Genomic DNA, 17661 nt, shown 5'->3' with positions numbered 1-17661 from the left:
GTGACCCCTTCAGTGGCTCTCCGGCACACTGGCAAACAATTTGGTTACACATGGCGGGTGGTCATTCCACGAGCGTAGAACTTTTCCAGTTATTTCTTTTTCCTATTACTATTCGGTGTAATTCATAATATATAGTTTTCAAATAGATCTCCATTTGCATTAGCTAGTGATTTCGCTACTACGAGGTGGCATACGGAAGCCATGAGCCGGCTCTGATGAGGTGAAGATCTGTCTTAGAAGACAAAATCAACTCAGTGATTTAATCAATATTCATCATATTTAAATGAAAAAAATCTGAATAATTTGATTTTTTAATCACGATTTTTTTGAACCCTGATCATGTGGAGGCTGCGCATCCTATAGGCCATCAGGGCAGTTTGACTCCTTATTTACGACGTACTGCTCTACGTGCGGTTGGGCCCATGTAGTTAAAGCTCCCTCTAAAGCCAGTCTTGGGACTCAAGCAATGAAGCATATGTCAAAAGTAGGAGCTTACCAGTTATTGCGATAATGAGTATGGAACTGAACTAACCAAAGCATTTATTTACAATTATTTACATCGCTAAACGAATCTCTCCAAAGTGGGGATCCTGGTCTAGGGACCCATACAATGGAGCATCTCTCAAAAGTAGGACCTTAGCAATTATTTACATTATGTACAGTTATTTACAATACCGAACGTCTCGGATTACTTCAGCTTGCGATCTAGAAGCGGATCGTCCGGGCAACACCTCGTAGAAATTCTTCAATGGTTTTTTCATTGTTGACGTACTGGCTGCAAAGGTTCCGCAGCCGTGCTTGCAGTTCCACGGTTGCTGGTTTCAGTGACGGCAGCTGGGGACATTTTGTCCGGGGCCTTTTCGGGGGACATTTTGTCCGGGGACATTTTGTCCTACACCCGGTTGTATATATTTAGCCATGTCTCCATTATCCACAAAACCTCTGGAATGTGGTTTTTGTTATGTCGGCCAATGTAAACGCTGCCTAAATGATCGCTTGCGGGAGCATGCCCTCAAAGTAAAAATAACGATTGTTCCGAATTGGTAAAACACCTACAAGTCTGTAGAGGTTGTGCGCCCAGATGGCATGAAACCTTTGTAATGTCCAGTGAAAGTGACCTCAACAAAAGGCTTATGAAGGAAACTCTGTCCATTATCTCTGCTGGGAACTGTGTCAGCAAGCCTTCCCTGACCTTCCCGTTGGTTTTGGGGACGTTCTGACGTTCTCCTCACCCTTCATTCTCACCCACTTGAACCCTTATATGAACTTTCAGCTGTGTTTAAGACCTTGTCTGTGTTTGTCGTTTTTTTGTCCCCTAGTCTCGGGTTTTTAAGTTATGGATAAGTACTAACGCCGTAGGAGTGTGGTATGCAACCACTCCTGCAGCCTTGGTGCTTACCCTGGTATAGTCACCCAAGTGAACGACGAAACACCCGAACACATGACCGCAGCGCACAGCATTCCACTTCCGCCACCACTTCTCCGTCAAAGAACGACAGCAACGACTATGAGTCCTTCAGCGCAAAACCCACCTGATTCGACGGCATCCCAAGATACTCGTCCACAGCGGCCACATCGGGTTAGAAAACGTCCAGCGCGGTACTATATTTCAGGGGGGAGTGTGCCACTTTTGTTTTATCTTAAAAGGGGGAGTGTTATATATGTCCAATATAGCATACATTGGTTCAGCCCCATCGGGATTATCAAGAGCGCGTGCGCTCGTTCGATGTTCTTGTTCTATTCCCAAGGAATAAACGATATTAGCATAGTCCTACGTCTCCATGTTGCCCTCGAGGTCTACGGCGACCTAACACACGCACACACCAAATGGGGAATCAAACAGTACAGAATACCCCGGTGAGATGGCTCTTTTCCGGAATAATGCGAACACAGCACATGCCAGGGACAGATGACGTTGACACTTTTCGGAATAAGCGAATCAGAATGACTTAGATCCTGGAAGATTGGTTCCCCCCGAAGCAGCACAATGCACTGAAAGTCGAGTGCAATAGGGGTGGACGGTATGTGTCTTACCAGTATTCTTTAGTTTCATGAGTTTGTTCAAGGCCTTCCACCCACCCGTCCACCCCTGTTGCACTCGACTTGCAGTACATTATGCTGCTTGGCCCGTTCTTGCTGTCCGGACACGGATAAGGAATTCCAGATAGCCGAGACGAAATCGAATGGTAGCAGAGTATAGTCCGGAAATATGAACGCCGGATAAGCGAGACATGACTGTATACGCTTCTGTTTAATAGCATACTGTGTATGTTTCAGTGCACTATGTCATGAACCTCAAGGTATACTCCCCGTATGAAGCTAGACAAGCACAAAACGCCGTATAGTCGATACAAGCAAATAAGGATGTGCAGCACAGGAAGTCAGCTGTCTTAGGATTCCTATAGGTCAACTATAGTCGTCAAAGTTAAGAAGAGGACGCTGTAGACTTTCTGCACGATAACCCTTAATGAGATACTTTACATACCAAGCATTCTTCGAGCTTCAGCGACCCGAGAGAACGGTTGCCGTCTGTCGCATTCGTGTCCGCAGTCCTCGGCATCCACGTTCAGCAAAGCAACGCATGCTTCCGGGTACAGTTGTAGGAAGTGGTGCAGCTAGGCAGGTAGTATGGGAAGCATGAAAATCATTCGGTGGCCACCAATGTCATCCAAAAAGACCTACTCCAGGCATGTCACCGTGGTACAACGTCGAAACCGTGGCTAACGGCAGCAAAGTCAAATTGCAATTTCTATTTACTTCAATTCCACGTACCGCCGAAGCGACATAGATACATATTAATGTAGCTGAGGTGAGGGTAGGAGAGTTACATGGCGTAGCGCGGTTGGTGCCTCGATACAATGGAAGGCATTGTCCGCAGGGCGTACTTGATATTCACAGTACGCACATCGGCGAGTTATCTTTCACAGCGACAGCTGTGAAGGCCACCTCCAGGGGTAATTGGTGTACCTCGCCAGCCGCCGCGTGCCAAAAACGACGAGGTGAGCATCTCTTGCAGACTGCCATAATCGCATGCGTACAATAACTGTCGCTGCATTCGCTCGATCCCCCTATATGAGCAGTTGCTTAATTTTTGTTAGCGCCTCGAAGCAACTGTGGCTATCAGCGGCGTACATTGGGGGGACAGTGTGGTTAGTATGCGTCCTGGGCCGGCTTCAGGGGGAAATCGGGGTGAACCTTACCGACATTCGTATCGAAGGTTTTCCCGAACACCCAGAGAACACCCCCCATGCGAGCCGGTCATCCTTTACTTGTATAGCTGTATACACGTAATGAACTTACACAAACATTTCTGTTTTGACAGGTTCGTTATGATGGTTCGCGAATCATGAATTGTATCTCGTTCACTGGACTGCAGGGCTGGAAACACGGCGCACTTAACACCTACATTCAGAAGCGATTTCAGCGATAAGGATTTTTTGCGAGGCCTGACGATCAACTAAGCACGTGGGATAGCAGAGCACAGAATATTAAGGTGACAGACCTACATTATATGAACTTTCTTTACAGTGCATGTTATTTCAAAGCAAAAAGAAGTCGCATAGCTCATGAGTAACGCTCAAAGGGTAGTCACCGTACCTCTACAGTTTCAAAACGTTCCGGCTTAGAACGCAATGAGTACATTTGTCGTACAAAAGCTGTGTGAAATGCCACAGAAAGAACCGCTAACCTTCCGTTGCAGTGAGAACAAAGTTTACCTTTGACGAGACTGTCACTTCGTCGTCGTATATGTAGATCGTGGACCCCACCGTGGCTTTCACCCCAGAGTAGACAGGTTCTGGGGTGCCATCCAATTGACACGTCTGCGAGGAGGCAAAAGCATCATGCATCTCAGTAACTGTTAATGACTCATTAGACGTTAGTTACACCTGAGACTGCATCAGGACAGCTATAGGTAATACTCAAGGAGTGGTCTTACATCAGAGTAGTTGGTGCGGCTGCAGACATCATCAGTGCAGTGGTAGACTGCCAGGTTGAGGCTCACACACACTGACGATTTATTGGTCACTTTCTCGTACAACTGCACAAGTCCATCCATGGATGACATCTGCATCGTAATGGCACAGTATAGGCGATGATATGCTATTGGCCATTGAGTACTTACTGTTGTGGGGGCCGCTCTACCGGGAAATATCGTGGTGTCGTTTTTCCCGGCAACATTCCCCACAAACACAATCACGTGGGCAAGACTAGAAAACAAACCATTTCGGGTGTACTATCAGTTTCGAGCACGACGCGTCTTACAGCAGACACGCTCCGAGTCTCTACATACTCAGCTGTAATGTACTGAGTACTTACTCAAGTATTACGTCAACAATCTCCATATTGACTGGGCCAACTTCCAATATCACTGTCAGGTTCACGCTGTCCAAAGCTGCTCGCAGTGTCTACATACACCCCAGGGAAACGGTTACGGTTACGGAATTACAGCAGGGCTATGCTATTTCAACACGGGTGCCCTACCCAGCGAAATCAGCCAAATCTGCTGTTTTTGCGCGTCCGTTTTGTAGCTGCTTTCGCCCTCTTTAATTAGTTAATCTGATATCCTCGTAGCAAAACCAGCAGATTTGTGAATGCGGATTCACACTGCTGACCACGCGTAAGCATGCGGTAATGACCGCCAGGACTCAATCGGCTGATGCGACGCACTCATAGTTTGAAGGAATACAAGTTGCCAATGCAAAGCACTTTCGCCTATTCTGGTCGGCAAGCGCGCCAAAGCGGAATATAAAGCATGTCACATGACCTCGAGGTATACGGCGCGTGGCCAGGGCAATGTGGTGGTGTCGCCACAAGCGACCCCTTGAGGCTACGTACAACAAATGGCTGCTGCATAGGGCGCCCCTGTGCCTATATGGCGCTGTGGTTAACTCACTCGAATACTCTCCAGGACATCATCCCTTTCAGACGGGGTCATAGTCCGCAGCATGTTAACACTGACGCCCTGGAATCCCTTTGCCATCGTCGCCAGGTGGACAACGGAGTTCAGGAAGGCATCCAGTGCATCGGAACCCTCTTCATGGTAGCTTAACAAGACGTACGACTTAATACCAAGGAATAGGTCCAAGGTGTCCTCTGTGGCGTTCTTGAAGGCAGCCTCCCACGTTCCGTCTGGAAGGGGGTTTGTTACGGTTAGTTCCGCACCACTACATTGCCTGTGTGTGCACCTTGGCTGGAGAAGGTCCCTTTTGCACTGTCGTAGTTCGGAGCATCATAAACCAAGTGGCTGCAGATTTTCGGGACACAGGGCAGGCCTGACGAAGGGGCGTTGAAATAGCATATGCTCGGTGCTATGCAAAGTAGTGAGATGAAAGCTTTCTTGAGGTATTATTTTTCAATGACACTTGAATGAGTCTACCACTGAAAATTGATCTGCTACTCAAAAAAAAAAAAAAGTGGAGCAGTTATACCTTTCAGGAGGTAATATTTGTCGCATATACAGGGTGTCCCAGAAAACGTGTCATTGAATTATAATAAAAAAACTACGCCACCTAGAGTCATGCGGTCAACACAATTTGTTCTTATTAGGTTTTTGCCACCTCCTAATGTGAATGTCATGTCCAAGTTTAATTATGTAAATATTTGCGAACAGAACTCGGAAATTTGTAAAGGTCACTTTTTACCCCACCAATACGAAGAGCGTGCCGAATTCACTCAAATTCATGATAATTCACAGTGATATTCACGAGATATCCCATCGGAAAAAATAGCCGAATATCACGCTTTTCGGAGCACCGGACCATAGCGCGCGATCACTTTTTGAGCGCAATCGCTCTCAGTGCGACGAAAGGAGGTTCCGAAGCCAGCTCACAGAGTGATAGTAGAAAAAGTAACAGTTCCTAAAATTGGGAGAGGGAAAGCATTATCCCAGCGAAAGTCGTACGTGATAAGCCGTGCCTGTTTTATCTCTTTCTGCGATGTCGGGGAGGGCTGGGTTTCCAACCTCCTTTCGTCGGACTGACGAAGATTGCGCTGCAAAATTCATCGTGCGCTATTCTGTGCGACCTCCGTAGAGCATGATGTTCGGCTATTTTTTTCCGATGGGATAGCCCCTGAATATCACTGTCTATTGTCATTAATTTGACTATAGACACGCTCTTCACATTGGTGGGGTAAAAAAGTGACCTTTACCAGGCAAATTTCCGACTTAAGCTCGCAAAAATTTACATAATTAAACTAACGTGACACGACATTCACATGAGGAGGTGGCAAAAACCCAGTAAGAACAAATTCCATTGACCGCATGACTCTAGGTGGTGTAGTTTTTTTATTATAATTCAATTACACGTTTTCTGGGACACCCTGTATGTTGTGCCTAAAAGGTTGCAAAGTTCTACCCGCTATCTCACTCTCTCCTACGAATGATAATGTTATCACTTCTGATTCGGCGAGCGAGTGGGGCGTACGCCTTTTCGTAGCAATTTTAATATGATAATTGCCTTTACCACCCTTTTAAACCCTTTATCAGACGCTATGTTGACCTAGGTGGTAACTACAGAAGTCACCCAAGCCCACACCCTTTTTTCTGAGAGTGTACGTACGCTGTCATGGCGACACCTGCGGTGCACTCCGTACGTAACAGCGTGACGTACGCACCCCCCCCCCCCCCGACTTATCTTTCACTTATTCACTTATAGCCTCTCTGAATGAATTGACATTTCGAGAGGGTCTGCATGTCAAAGGCCTCTCGCTGGCTCTGCGGGGCATGCACTACGATAAATGTTGTCGAAGAACGCGTGTTATTTGCCACACAACCCGCTCCAGCCAAGAACGCCAAATTCATGGAAACTGTCTCAAATGCTTGGCCGTTACAAATGTAATAAAGCTACATGACATAGCATATAAAAAAGGCGGCGATCTGGTAACACTGAGCTTGAGAAACATAAGCGGGGATAGAGTTGAAAGGACACGCCTGCTAAACAAAAGAAAGGACACGTCTACCACTGCAACTAATTAATGACAGAATAGAAACGAAGCAAAGAATATCCGGCACGTCCGCACATTTAAAGCTGGACCCTCGTTCCAAAGAGGCCCACCAGGGGTGCCCCTACACTCCATCCATCCAGAAAAGGTCTTTGTTCATTTGCTGGTTTCAGGCCCCCGTGCCGACAACAACAACAACGATGATAGCAATACGCGCCCCGCAGATCTAGTGAGAGGCCTTTGACATGCACAAGGTTCGTTCTCGAGGTTGTTCTGGACTGCAAACTGCTCAGCTCACTGAATGGAACTCCCTTTGTTTAGTTGGTGCGCCCGGATGAACTTCGGTTACATTGTACCTTCGAGCAATCCCTGTAAAAATGCACCCTTAACTTCACTGATCAAGCAAGGGATAATCAAGGCCATGTGCATTACCACGAGCAGAAAGGTACATATGATACGCTACAGATGGCGCAAAACACATAACGTGCGACAGCCGTGGATTTCTTTATTTTTTGCCCTACCCTGCTACACAAAAAAAAGGGTGTGAAAAGGTGGTAACTTCTATAGTTACCACGTAGGTCAACATAGCGCCTGAAAAAGGGTGTAAAAGGGTGGTAAAAGCAATTATATATCCGAATTGCTACAAAAAGGCGTGCACCCCCCTCGCTCACCGAATCAGAAGCGGTTACCCTATCATCCGTGGCAGAGAGTGAGGTAGCAGGTAGAACTTTGCAACGTTACGCACAACATATGCGACAACTTACCTCCTAGAAGGTGTAACTGCTCCACCCTTTTTTCTAGGTCGATCACCTAAAGTCGGTTACCTGAGCTTTGTTGCCTCCTACTGGAAGGTCTGCCGTCGAAGGGATACACACCTGCAATGAAAATTCGGATAAAAAGATTTCTTTTTGTAGCACACGGTATCCCCTACCTCTCTTCTTTCCCGGGAGAGGAGGAGAAGGGTTGAACGGGTCATACACGTAGAAAGCTGAAACATCAACAAAAAGAAAATCATTTTTCGAAAATTGTTACGAGCGACACCGATTGAGATACTTACGTCCTTTGGTAATGGCTGAGAGAAAAAAATTTCTTTACGGAACAATGCAAAACTAGAAAATGAAGTTTTACTGGATCCTAAAATAGTGCAGACATATCATTCCGTAAGACGTTGCTCTGCACATCTATGCATTGTTTTGTGCCCACTAAAAGCGTAGGCATTGCGGATATTTACCGGTACAGATTTCCAGCGGAAAGCGTAGCCTGGCGCGTATAATATATGGTCAATTTTAAGTATAATTATTGTGGTGTCTGGCGGCAGTCTCGTCCTATACCAGGGGTTGCCGAAGTGGCGGTCCGCCTGGTGTTGCCATGCGGTCCCCCGAGCAAATAAAATAAACTCGTCCCAAGCTTCATGAACGGTGGTGGCGTCGTACTGGACGCGTTGTCTATAGGCACAGTACTCGTGCGATTTCCTGCATTGGTTAGTGCTGGTAAACAGGTCCTGTTGGTACATAGCAGTAGTGAAGAGGTCGAAAGTAACAGACAGACAGGGTCGAGCGTTCAGCTTTCAATCGTAATCTACCTTTAACCGTATGACTAACGGTTGAAAGTTCGACATTCCCTGTCTTGGTCCTTGTGTTACTTTCGTCGTCTTCGCTGATGGCTCTAGACCTGCTCCTGAGTGACTGATTTTTACTTAGTCGATATTACATTCCTACCAAAATTTCTGAGCAAATCCTACACCAGAAACGCACCAGGTTCATTCGCAAGCTTGGTGATCTCCCGAGTGAATTCAAGCAAAGATTCTTCGATTTCAGGACACCTGAAACTTTTGGTCGCAGTTTTCCGCAGCTGCGGACAACATTCCTGATGACTTACAAATGGAACTGATTGACCTGCAGTTCGACGCACCCACATCGAACAAAGTCGCTGAAGTCGGTGCGGCATCGTCTTATTCTTATGTTTGACAAAAGCGTTCGAAGATACGTATGTTGTCGCAGAGAAACCTGTCCATGTACGGTACAACGTAAGTCTACTAATAATAATTCGTGGCTTGAGGTCGCAAGACAACTGTATCAGCTTATGGGTCTGCGAGCAGGTGTTCCCTGAGATGAACTTGAATAAATCGAAGTTACGCTCACAACGCGCAACTGTGCAATCACTTGCGCCCGATGTTGACGCAATAGTTAAAACAAGAGTTGCCAAGTTTCCTTAGCACGCGGCAAATAAAAAGGATTGCTGACCACGTGATTCAGTTACGTAAATGTATACGTTCTATGTCGTCTTAAGTTCCGTGTTGCGTCATCTACAGGGTGTCCCAGAAAACGTTTCATTCAATTATAATAAAAAACTACACATTTAGATTCATGCGGTCAATGGAATTTGTTCGTACTAGGTTTTTCCACCTCCTGATGTGATGTGATGTGTGTAAATTTTTGCGAACTGAAGTTTTTAACAGCACCAATGTGAACAGCGTGTCTAACTTCAAGTTAATGATAATTGACCGGGATATTCAGGAGCTATCCCACTGAAAAAAAAAAAAAAAAGCCAACATCATGCTCTACGGAGCTTCCAGAGCATAGTGCGCGCCGAATTTTTCAGCGCATTCGTTGTCAGTCCGACGAAAGGAGTTTGGAAACCCAGCCCATACCGACATCGCAGATACAGAACACAGGCGTGGCATTTCGCGTCCGACTTTCGCTGGGATCATGCTCTCGCCCAATTTCAGGAACTGTCACTTTTTCTACTATCACTCTGTGGGCTGGGATTGGAACCCCATTTCGTTGGACTGAGAGCGATTGCGCTCAAACAGTCGTCGCGGGTTATATGGTCCGGTGCTCCGAAAAGCATGGTGTTCGGCTATTTCTTCCGATGGGATAGCTCGTGAATACCACTGTCAATTATCATGAATTTGAGTGTATTCGGTGGTGGAGCTTTACTTGGCAAATTTCCGAGTTCAGTTCGCAAATATTTACATAATTAAACTTACGATGTGTGACATTCACATCGGGAGGTGGCAAAGACCTAGTAAGAACAAATGCCGTTGACCACATGATTCTAGGTGGCGTAGTCTTTTTTTCTTTTAATTATAATTCAATGACACGTTTTCTGGGACACCCTGTATATCAGGAACAGGCTACCCCAAACCCGTGGTCTGCAACCCGCCTAGTTCCTCCATTGCTCAATGTGGCACGCGGACATGAATGAGTTCAGCACACCTGTCTTACACCGTTCGGGGAGACCAGAAAAGACAACAGCACTTGGCACAGGGCGACAGTATAACGCGATTGGGAGTGTAGTGCGGGTAACGAAGAAGAATGTGTTCCACATCTTCCAAGTCGCAACAGCGACTGTAGCTGTGCAGTCTACTTGACGCAACATGTAACGATCTCTTGGACATGGAACCTCATCGTGTCCCCCATGAGGCCACAGTACGCGCGAGACGCAGAATAGACAGGTCACGTGTTGGCGGACACCAGTGCCCGCCACACGTTCCATAGCGTTCTCTCGACTCATACCAGAGGTCGACACGTGGGTGTGTCCACAGGGTTTCTATGTCTTTTCTCTTGTTTCCGTAATCTCAGACCATCACTCCTTCCCAAGAATGGACACCAATTGTGCTATGGCTACAACTACAAGAAACGCGTTTCGACTTCTAGCCCTTTCTTGTGTTTGCTAAGGTTCTGAGCGCCCTAAATTATGACGCAGCCCCTTGTGTATTTTTGGGAACCGTTGGGGAACCGTTGTGGGAATCTTCCTCCAGCTTACAGCATTGGTACCGCCAGTCGAAGATACCATATGAACCGTTGGTGATCGGTGGCACGAAAACCAGTGTCTTTCTTTGTGTTTTCATCACCCCCACTTCGGAAATGTAAATCAACTACTTCTGAAGTGAAATTCCTCATTAATAAAGAACTGAAGGCACGTGATGGCGTGTTTGTTAGCTCCTTTAACTATGCGGCGGTAACGTAAAAGTAATTCGTTACCTGAGAGTAACGAGAACTCGTTACTTGTGTATGTTGGTAACGAGTAACGTATTTAGTTACTTTATTCTGAAGTAACGGATAACGGTATTTAGTTCCTTTTTTTTTTGGCAACGGGCACAAGTCTGTAAAACACGCACGTGTGTGTGTGTGTGTGTGGGGGGGAATATATATTTATTGAAAGGAAAGGTCTGCCAGACCAAGGTCGGCATGCTATTCCATCGCACGTGTGTTAAAATATGCATCCCCGAATTTTGCTATGCAATGAGCCGAAACCGAAAAAGCTAGCCACTCGCCAATGCAGGCATGTGCGGGCCGGAAAGCGGTGTACCTGGTCGGCTGAGGGGCGCCTACTCGCCATTGCTCGAAACCACGTGACTGACGTGAAACGAGAGCTACGCTCCCTGAGTTCCTGCCTTTCGCCGCGGTTTCGGTTCATTTGCATATCAAAATTCCGGGATGGATATTTGAACGCACATGCGTGCTTCAGGATTTTTAAAACGTTCTGCTACCTCTCTTGCCCGAAATCTCCCGATTAAAGAGCTAGCTAATGAATTTTAGTGAATGAATCATCTCGCAGTGGGCGTTGAACTGCAAAAAACGACATCTATGATGTTGTCATAATTTTTTTTTATATACAAAACCTGTACAGTATAAAAATAAACACCCTGTATATCAAAGCGGCACGAACACTGCGACAGGTAGCGTTAAGTGTCACAAGATATGGCGCATTATTACCGCATCACTTGTCCCAACTGTGGGTGTCTCTAATGGAATCTTCGCCTGGCAGCTTTACACTTAGAAAAAAGGGTGTAGCCACTACATTGTTTTGCAAAGTTCTGCCTGCTACCTACGAATGATAGGGTCACCACTTCTGATTCGGTGAGCGAGGGGGACGTATGCCTTTATGTAGCAGTTTGAATATATGATAATTTTTGTACCACCCTTTTACACCCTTCATCAGACGCAATGTTCACGCCCTTTTTTCTTAAGAGTGTAGAGCCCTCTGACAAGAGCTTAGGCAGGCGTTCCTATCTACAATCTTCCTCAAGCTTACAGCATTGGTACCGCAAGTCGAAGATACCATATGAAAAAAGAACAGTATTTTGTCCTTTTGGGGATTAGATGCATTGCTACACTGACATTCATTATCCATTGCTTTGGGGCTTTATGCACAGCCTAAGATATTTCAGGTAGCAGGGGAGACTACGCTACAAGAAGCTGCAGTCGCTGCCCACTTCATTTATTTTCTCTTCATTTTCTTTTTTTTTACTGTTACTGCGCGGAAGAATACTTACCAGGGTGCTCTCGTATCTCAAAGACTATGGCATCTGGAAAGAATAATCGAGTTCAATAACGTTGTGTCGACCTCTGGGGCCAACATCCAAACTTACTGAGCGCTCTCCGAATAGCCCTCATTCTTGAGTATGGATGCCGATAGGAACAGGCACCCTTTTCGTCTTCCTGATCGACGTGGTAAGCTGCTACGCAGAACTTCGGGTACAACATGGAGCCTGCTAGTATCTATAGGATGAACATTGTCAGGAAGTGACATAAAATTGACTGTTCTTCTAAAATAATACCGTTGAGGACCATAGTGAGTATAACGGACAGATGTTAGCGATACCGCAACGAAACGTTTTCCTACCTGTAAACGCTTGGAAGAATGCGATAATCAAATGCACACACCTTCTGTCTGAGGGTCCCTTCATCCTCAAAAGCACTGAAGACGTCTTTCACCTGTCTGTAGGCACTCAACATTCGAGACGAGACGTTCGTCGCTCCGCTTTCTGCTGGGCAGGTCTAGCGTACAATGGAGTGTTATGAGTAGGCCTCCCGGTTTCCCGGTTTCGGTGTCTTTCGGTGGTTTTGTTTTGAGACTTGAAGACACCGTTGGAAACCGGCGACTACCCTGACGGGAATTTCTCACGCGTACAGTGAAAGAACACTTGATGTATTTGCGTGCGTGTGTTTTTTTTTTTTTTTTTTCGTTACAATGCCAATTGCCAAGTTTGTGAGGTACATGTTAGCGATGCAGGTGACATGACACACCACTTTTTTCACTGTAAGGAATTAACATCGGAGCTTTCTTGTGGAAGGCAAATCTTCCAGTCGGTCCGTGTCCTAGTTTCTGTGTTTATGGAATAGGCGAACAGTTCGCACTTGTACTCTCCATCGTCTCTAAGCTCTAGCTGGGCCGCTTCCTCACAGAACAGAAATTCTCATTATGCAGATCTATTAATAACTTGCCTAGATCCTGGCTATCGACGACAATGAGACCCCATGAGAAGCTAACGACTATGTATATAGGGTAAGGTGGGGAAAGATGAGACATTTTTTACTTCACGCCGCGTGTCTCAGAGACGCGTTGCCCCATGCGCTTCAAACTTTACTCATAGGTAGCCTTGCATGTCCGCTTTACTGCACGTGAGAATTGTCCGGATTGGTATTCCCGCTGAAGCAGGGGCGGATCCAGACCCTCGGTTTGGGGGGGGGGGGCGGTTTCATTGTCTGAGCGCGTAGTGGGGGGAGGGGAGAGAGGAAAATCAAATGTATAGGGTGTGTGCAGAAAAACGTGACCCGCATTTTTACATGTAACTCGTTGTCGAGTTACCCGAAGAACCTCCGGCGGCGTACGATGACGTATTTATGCGTGCGAAAGCTACAAAAAAAAAATTCCGGAAGCCATACTCAGCGTAAAAAAATAAACCGAGCGCGGAAACATCGGCTTCCATGCATTAGAATACGGCTGTCATGAGAGTGCATGATCGTGCATGGCGGTCTCAGGAGAGTTATGTGCAGGCACCGCTATGAGTACTACCGATGAGCATCCAATCTGGGACATCGTTTCGATTTCTGCACCGATAGCTCCCCTAGCGGTACTTGAACACAACTGCCCTGCGTCCGCCATGTTACCCTATTCTGATGCACGGAGGGCCGAAGTTTTCGTTGCACTGTCTATTTTTTAAGCTGAGTGTGGCTTTCATGATTTTTCTGCAGGTTTCGCACGCATAAATGCGCCATCGTGCCCCACCGGAAGTTCGTTAGTTAGGTAGACAACAAGCTATGTGCCTAAATGCGGTCATGTTTTTCAGCACACACCCTGTATAAACTGTCGTTTTGAGGGGGCGATCGCCCCCCCCCCCCCTTGGATCCGCCTACGCTGAAGAGAAAAAATCTGCCTGGACCCACAAAAAGGCGCGATTTTCTGTAGTCCTTTTTCTTGTAAGCTGTGCAAAAGCGTGTCGCAGGTTTATTCTATCAATGGATCCTTTTTGTTTATTCATTCATCTAGATGCAAAATATGGGTTCTCTTTGTTTATGCGGTGTTTATCTGAAAAATTACGGCATCCGATGGTATCCACGGGACAACTTAATCTAATGCAATTAAATTTCATGTAATTTAAAAACTGATCACTCAACTGTTAGGTAGCCTTATGCTTGTTCCTCAGAGGTTCCTTTTCTGCATGTTGCCTTGGATATTTCCAGCAAAGCAGAAACGCACTCAAAAGCGAGCGACCAACGACACATCAGACAGGCGGTGCCTTGCTTGCAAAGGACGGTGGAAGGAACTAGCACCGGATTCTGTGCTTTTATCGCAAATCATGTAGGCAGGGAGCTGAGGGGGGCTGTGTTGTGTATAGGGGCTTAAATTGCAAAGACTAATTTGTCTCGATGAAAGATGAAAGTCACTGAAAAGGTTAGCCAGCTGTAGGGATCGAACCCACATCTTCTGGATTACCGGTCCAGGGCTCTACCAATTGAGCTAAGCTAACACGCCTCTCCAGCGACTTTCGGGGTGCGTCATCTGAAGGGACGACAAACCAGCCTGTGATTCTCCATCTCTGTGCCTGTGATTCTCCATCGTTGATTTCTCAGGCAATTTGAGGCTTGTTTGTATCTGTCCCTTCTATGTTGTTCCAGCCTCAGAACATCAGTTTCTCTCTTAATTTGTCTCATCTTGCCCCATGCGCTGTCTTTTCGAATTTCTTGTTCCGCGTGTTCATTTACCGGTTACTACCGGTCTGATTTACAGATCAGAAGCTGTAGACGTCTGACAATGTGCCTATTGGTAGTTCTTGTTTTACACACGAAAAATTACATAGTCAATTGCAAATTTGTCTCATTTTTCCCTACCTTACTTTACGTTCTTTCAAAAACTGTCCGCTGCTAACCAGTTCAGAGCGAAGTGACAGGACATGAAATCGAGACCTTTGAAGTCGTCATTGTCAAACGAACTTGTCAAAAATTTACCGGCGGACGTTTATCGGTGCGTTTCGATAGATACCGAATACAGGGAACCGTTGTCGCCGCCACCAACTTACCTTTGCGTATTCTGTCCATGTCTCGTTTCTGCACTCATCGTCGAAGACAGCTGTGGCGTTCGTCACGAGAAATTCCATGACAGCCAGGTTCACAGAGAAGCACATGGAATGCGCAGTCTTGCCCCACGATTGCGCATTCAGAGTGTAGTGCAATGCAAGCATTGCTTTCAGCGTCCATGACTGAAATGATTGCGTCACATCTAAGACGTGTCTATCGACAACTAGCTAGTCAGCGGGCACGTTTGTTCGTCGTCTGAAGCTATTAATGCAGAACGCATTCCACACCTACAAGGAAAGATCTCGGAACAAACACGCCGACGTTCTTCCGTCCGTCCGCTGGTATCGCGTATGTCGGTGCCTCTCGGCACTCTCTTTCGGGGCAAGTGGCGCAAGCCAAAAAGGAAAACTAAAGCCCGAATCCATCCGCCCAGCCCAATCTCCTTCCGTGACGGCAGCAGGCGTACGTTGGGAACAGTCCGTGGCCTGCAAAAATTACAACCGACTACAACCGATGCGACTCTTCGGTCGCGCATTCTACGTCACCAGCCATCTCACTGGCCCTCTCATTTAAGCTGTGCCGTCGGCTTCTCTAGTTTGTTCACATGCTCTTTGAAGGAGTGGAGGATGTGCAGATCACGGGCTACACGGTGCGATCGTTACTTCTCCGCAGGGGCTCATGTTGTTTATTACTAGGGCCCTCGGTTTTCCGCGATTTCGCGGAATCCTTCGTTTGGAACGGAATTTCGCGGAACCCATATTTTGCTTCAAATTTCGCGGAATTCGGCGCGGAAGTTCGCGGAAATCTGACTTGGTCAAAGGACGCGATTGGCGTGATGTGGACGGTTACTACGACGTGCAGCGTCTCAGGAGAAGTGCAGCGCGCTCACGTCAGACCGTCAGACCGTCAGATAAACGCGCGTACTGCGCACGCTCCCAACTGTTTCAACGCACACATGACCCCAGAGAACTCAACTTATGTTGACAACAGTGCTGCGTGACCTTTACTTTACTTATTTTTAGTGCTTTCGTTTCGCACGGACAGCCCGTGTATCCGTGTGTCTGGAGCCGTATGTCGCCACCATATTGCCACGCTTCTTGGTAACGACAGTAACACGCGGCCGACGTCAAGGTCAAGGACAATCAGCGCTTCGTGAACTTTCGTGAGCATGCAATCTGTCTAGGGCGGGAGCCAGCTACGTTGCGCATGCTATAGATCTGACGCCCGAACCTTGACGATGCGCGCTGTCCCTTCTCGGTTATTCCCTGCCGGGCATGGGGTGGGGGATCGAGACCATCGGTTTCTCGGGTATAAAATGTAAGCCCCCACGGCGGGGCATTCAAAGGGTCAAGTGTGCTCTTGTGCTGATCCCAGCAAGTATTCTGCCCGTTGGATAGCGATATTCAGCAAAAAGTAGGCTAAAAGTATGCTAGTAAAAGTCTACTGAGGGCAGCTGAGGGTCAGTAATCTGCTTCCCACAAAGCGCCCAATGCCATGTTTGCATTATGGAGCTATCTGAAAACCGATGGAGAATTATGTTGCCCTAATGAGGCTGGAAGGAGTAGAAGAGGAAGACGCTACACACGTGAGAGAGAAGCAAAATGAGGCATGTAGCAGGCAGCTGAGAAACCATCAGAGATCCTTGAAAACAGAGCTGGTGGAGTTCTTCAAAAGCATAAACGCCTTTGACTCACACTACAGGTTGTGCCACATGAACTCACCGAATTCAAGAACATTCCAGCCATACCAACAGAAGGCCCAAACATCCTGGCGGAATGACCACTTTATCTGCAGACCGCCAAGGATCTGAAGTCTGCGGACCGTGACTTGGCTCCATAAGTGTCTTAGTAGATCAGCCCACCTCGTCAAACCTTCGACCCTTTCTGGAGCGAGAACCGCTCGAGAACAACGCAAAAAAAAAGAAAACACTTCACTAGACGCAAGAGTACCTCGCCATTCGAGCCACGCAGGCTTTCCCAATCAAATTCCATGTAGTACTGTAGAATGTACTCTGCGTTGACATACCCTGTCCACTGTTACCAAAAAGACTCGTAGCCTTGTTTAGCAAGCCCGAAACATCTTACCCAAATGCCGAGACGCAAATTGTCGAAGCGGTATGTGCTCGGTGGAACAACACGGCATTCCTCAGACGTCGCCTGTCGATGCGATGTCATAATCACGGCGTCAAATTTCCTGCATTTTAGCTGCGTCAGCAGGGGCACCTATTCATTCAGCAGGACGTCCACTTACTGTGTAAATCGTGCAATATCTAACCAGGAAGGGGGATAGAGTGGAACCACAGCCGCCATCACGATGTAGATTCTGTCACGCACCTTCTTGATGCGTTCACGGATGGTCTGGAAGTTTGGGGAGCAAACTGAAATTAACCACACACTGTTGGCGCTTAACGCGA

General features: G+C 47.0%; 1 protein-coding gene across 4 annotated transcripts in view; it reads right to left on the bottom strand.

Annotated features, from left to right (window-relative positions):
* Positions 1-17661, bottom strand: part of LOC135388194 (uncharacterized) — a 98397-nt gene that overhangs the window by 18107 nt on the left and 62629 nt on the right. For all 4 annotated transcript variants that reach the window (XM_064617582.1, XM_064617584.1, XM_064617583.1 and 1 more), the window contains 16 exons: positions 17499-17605; positions 17333-17441; positions 15251-15430; positions 12615-12728; positions 12320-12449; positions 12224-12256; positions 8000-8014; positions 7874-7930; positions 7767-7817; positions 5187-5309; positions 4895-5130; positions 4318-4406; positions 4124-4208; positions 3938-4066; positions 3717-3821; positions 2486-2615 (listed from right to left, as the gene is read on the bottom strand). In XM_064617582.1, the coding sequence (XP_064473652.1) occupies positions 2486-2615; positions 3717-3821; positions 3938-4066; positions 4124-4208; positions 4318-4406; positions 4895-5130; positions 5187-5309; positions 7767-7817; positions 7874-7930; positions 8000-8014; positions 12224-12256; positions 12320-12449; positions 12615-12728; positions 15251-15430; positions 17333-17441; positions 17499-17605 (1693 nt within the window). The remainder of the gene's footprint in view (positions 1-2485; positions 2616-3716; positions 3822-3937; positions 4067-4123; positions 4209-4317; positions 4407-4894; positions 5131-5186; positions 5310-7766; positions 7818-7873; positions 7931-7999; positions 8015-12223; positions 12257-12319; positions 12450-12614; positions 12729-15250; positions 15431-17332; positions 17442-17498; positions 17606-17661) is intronic.

This window comes from Ornithodoros turicata, chromosome 3, assembly GCF_037126465.1.
Source record: "Ornithodoros turicata isolate Travis chromosome 3, ASM3712646v1, whole genome shotgun sequence".
Classification (NCBI taxonomy): domain Eukaryota; kingdom Metazoa; phylum Arthropoda; class Arachnida; order Ixodida; family Argasidae; genus Ornithodoros; species Ornithodoros turicata.
The sequence above is the reverse complement of the archived record's forward strand: the minus strand, read 5'-3'. Positions and strand labels throughout refer to the sequence as shown.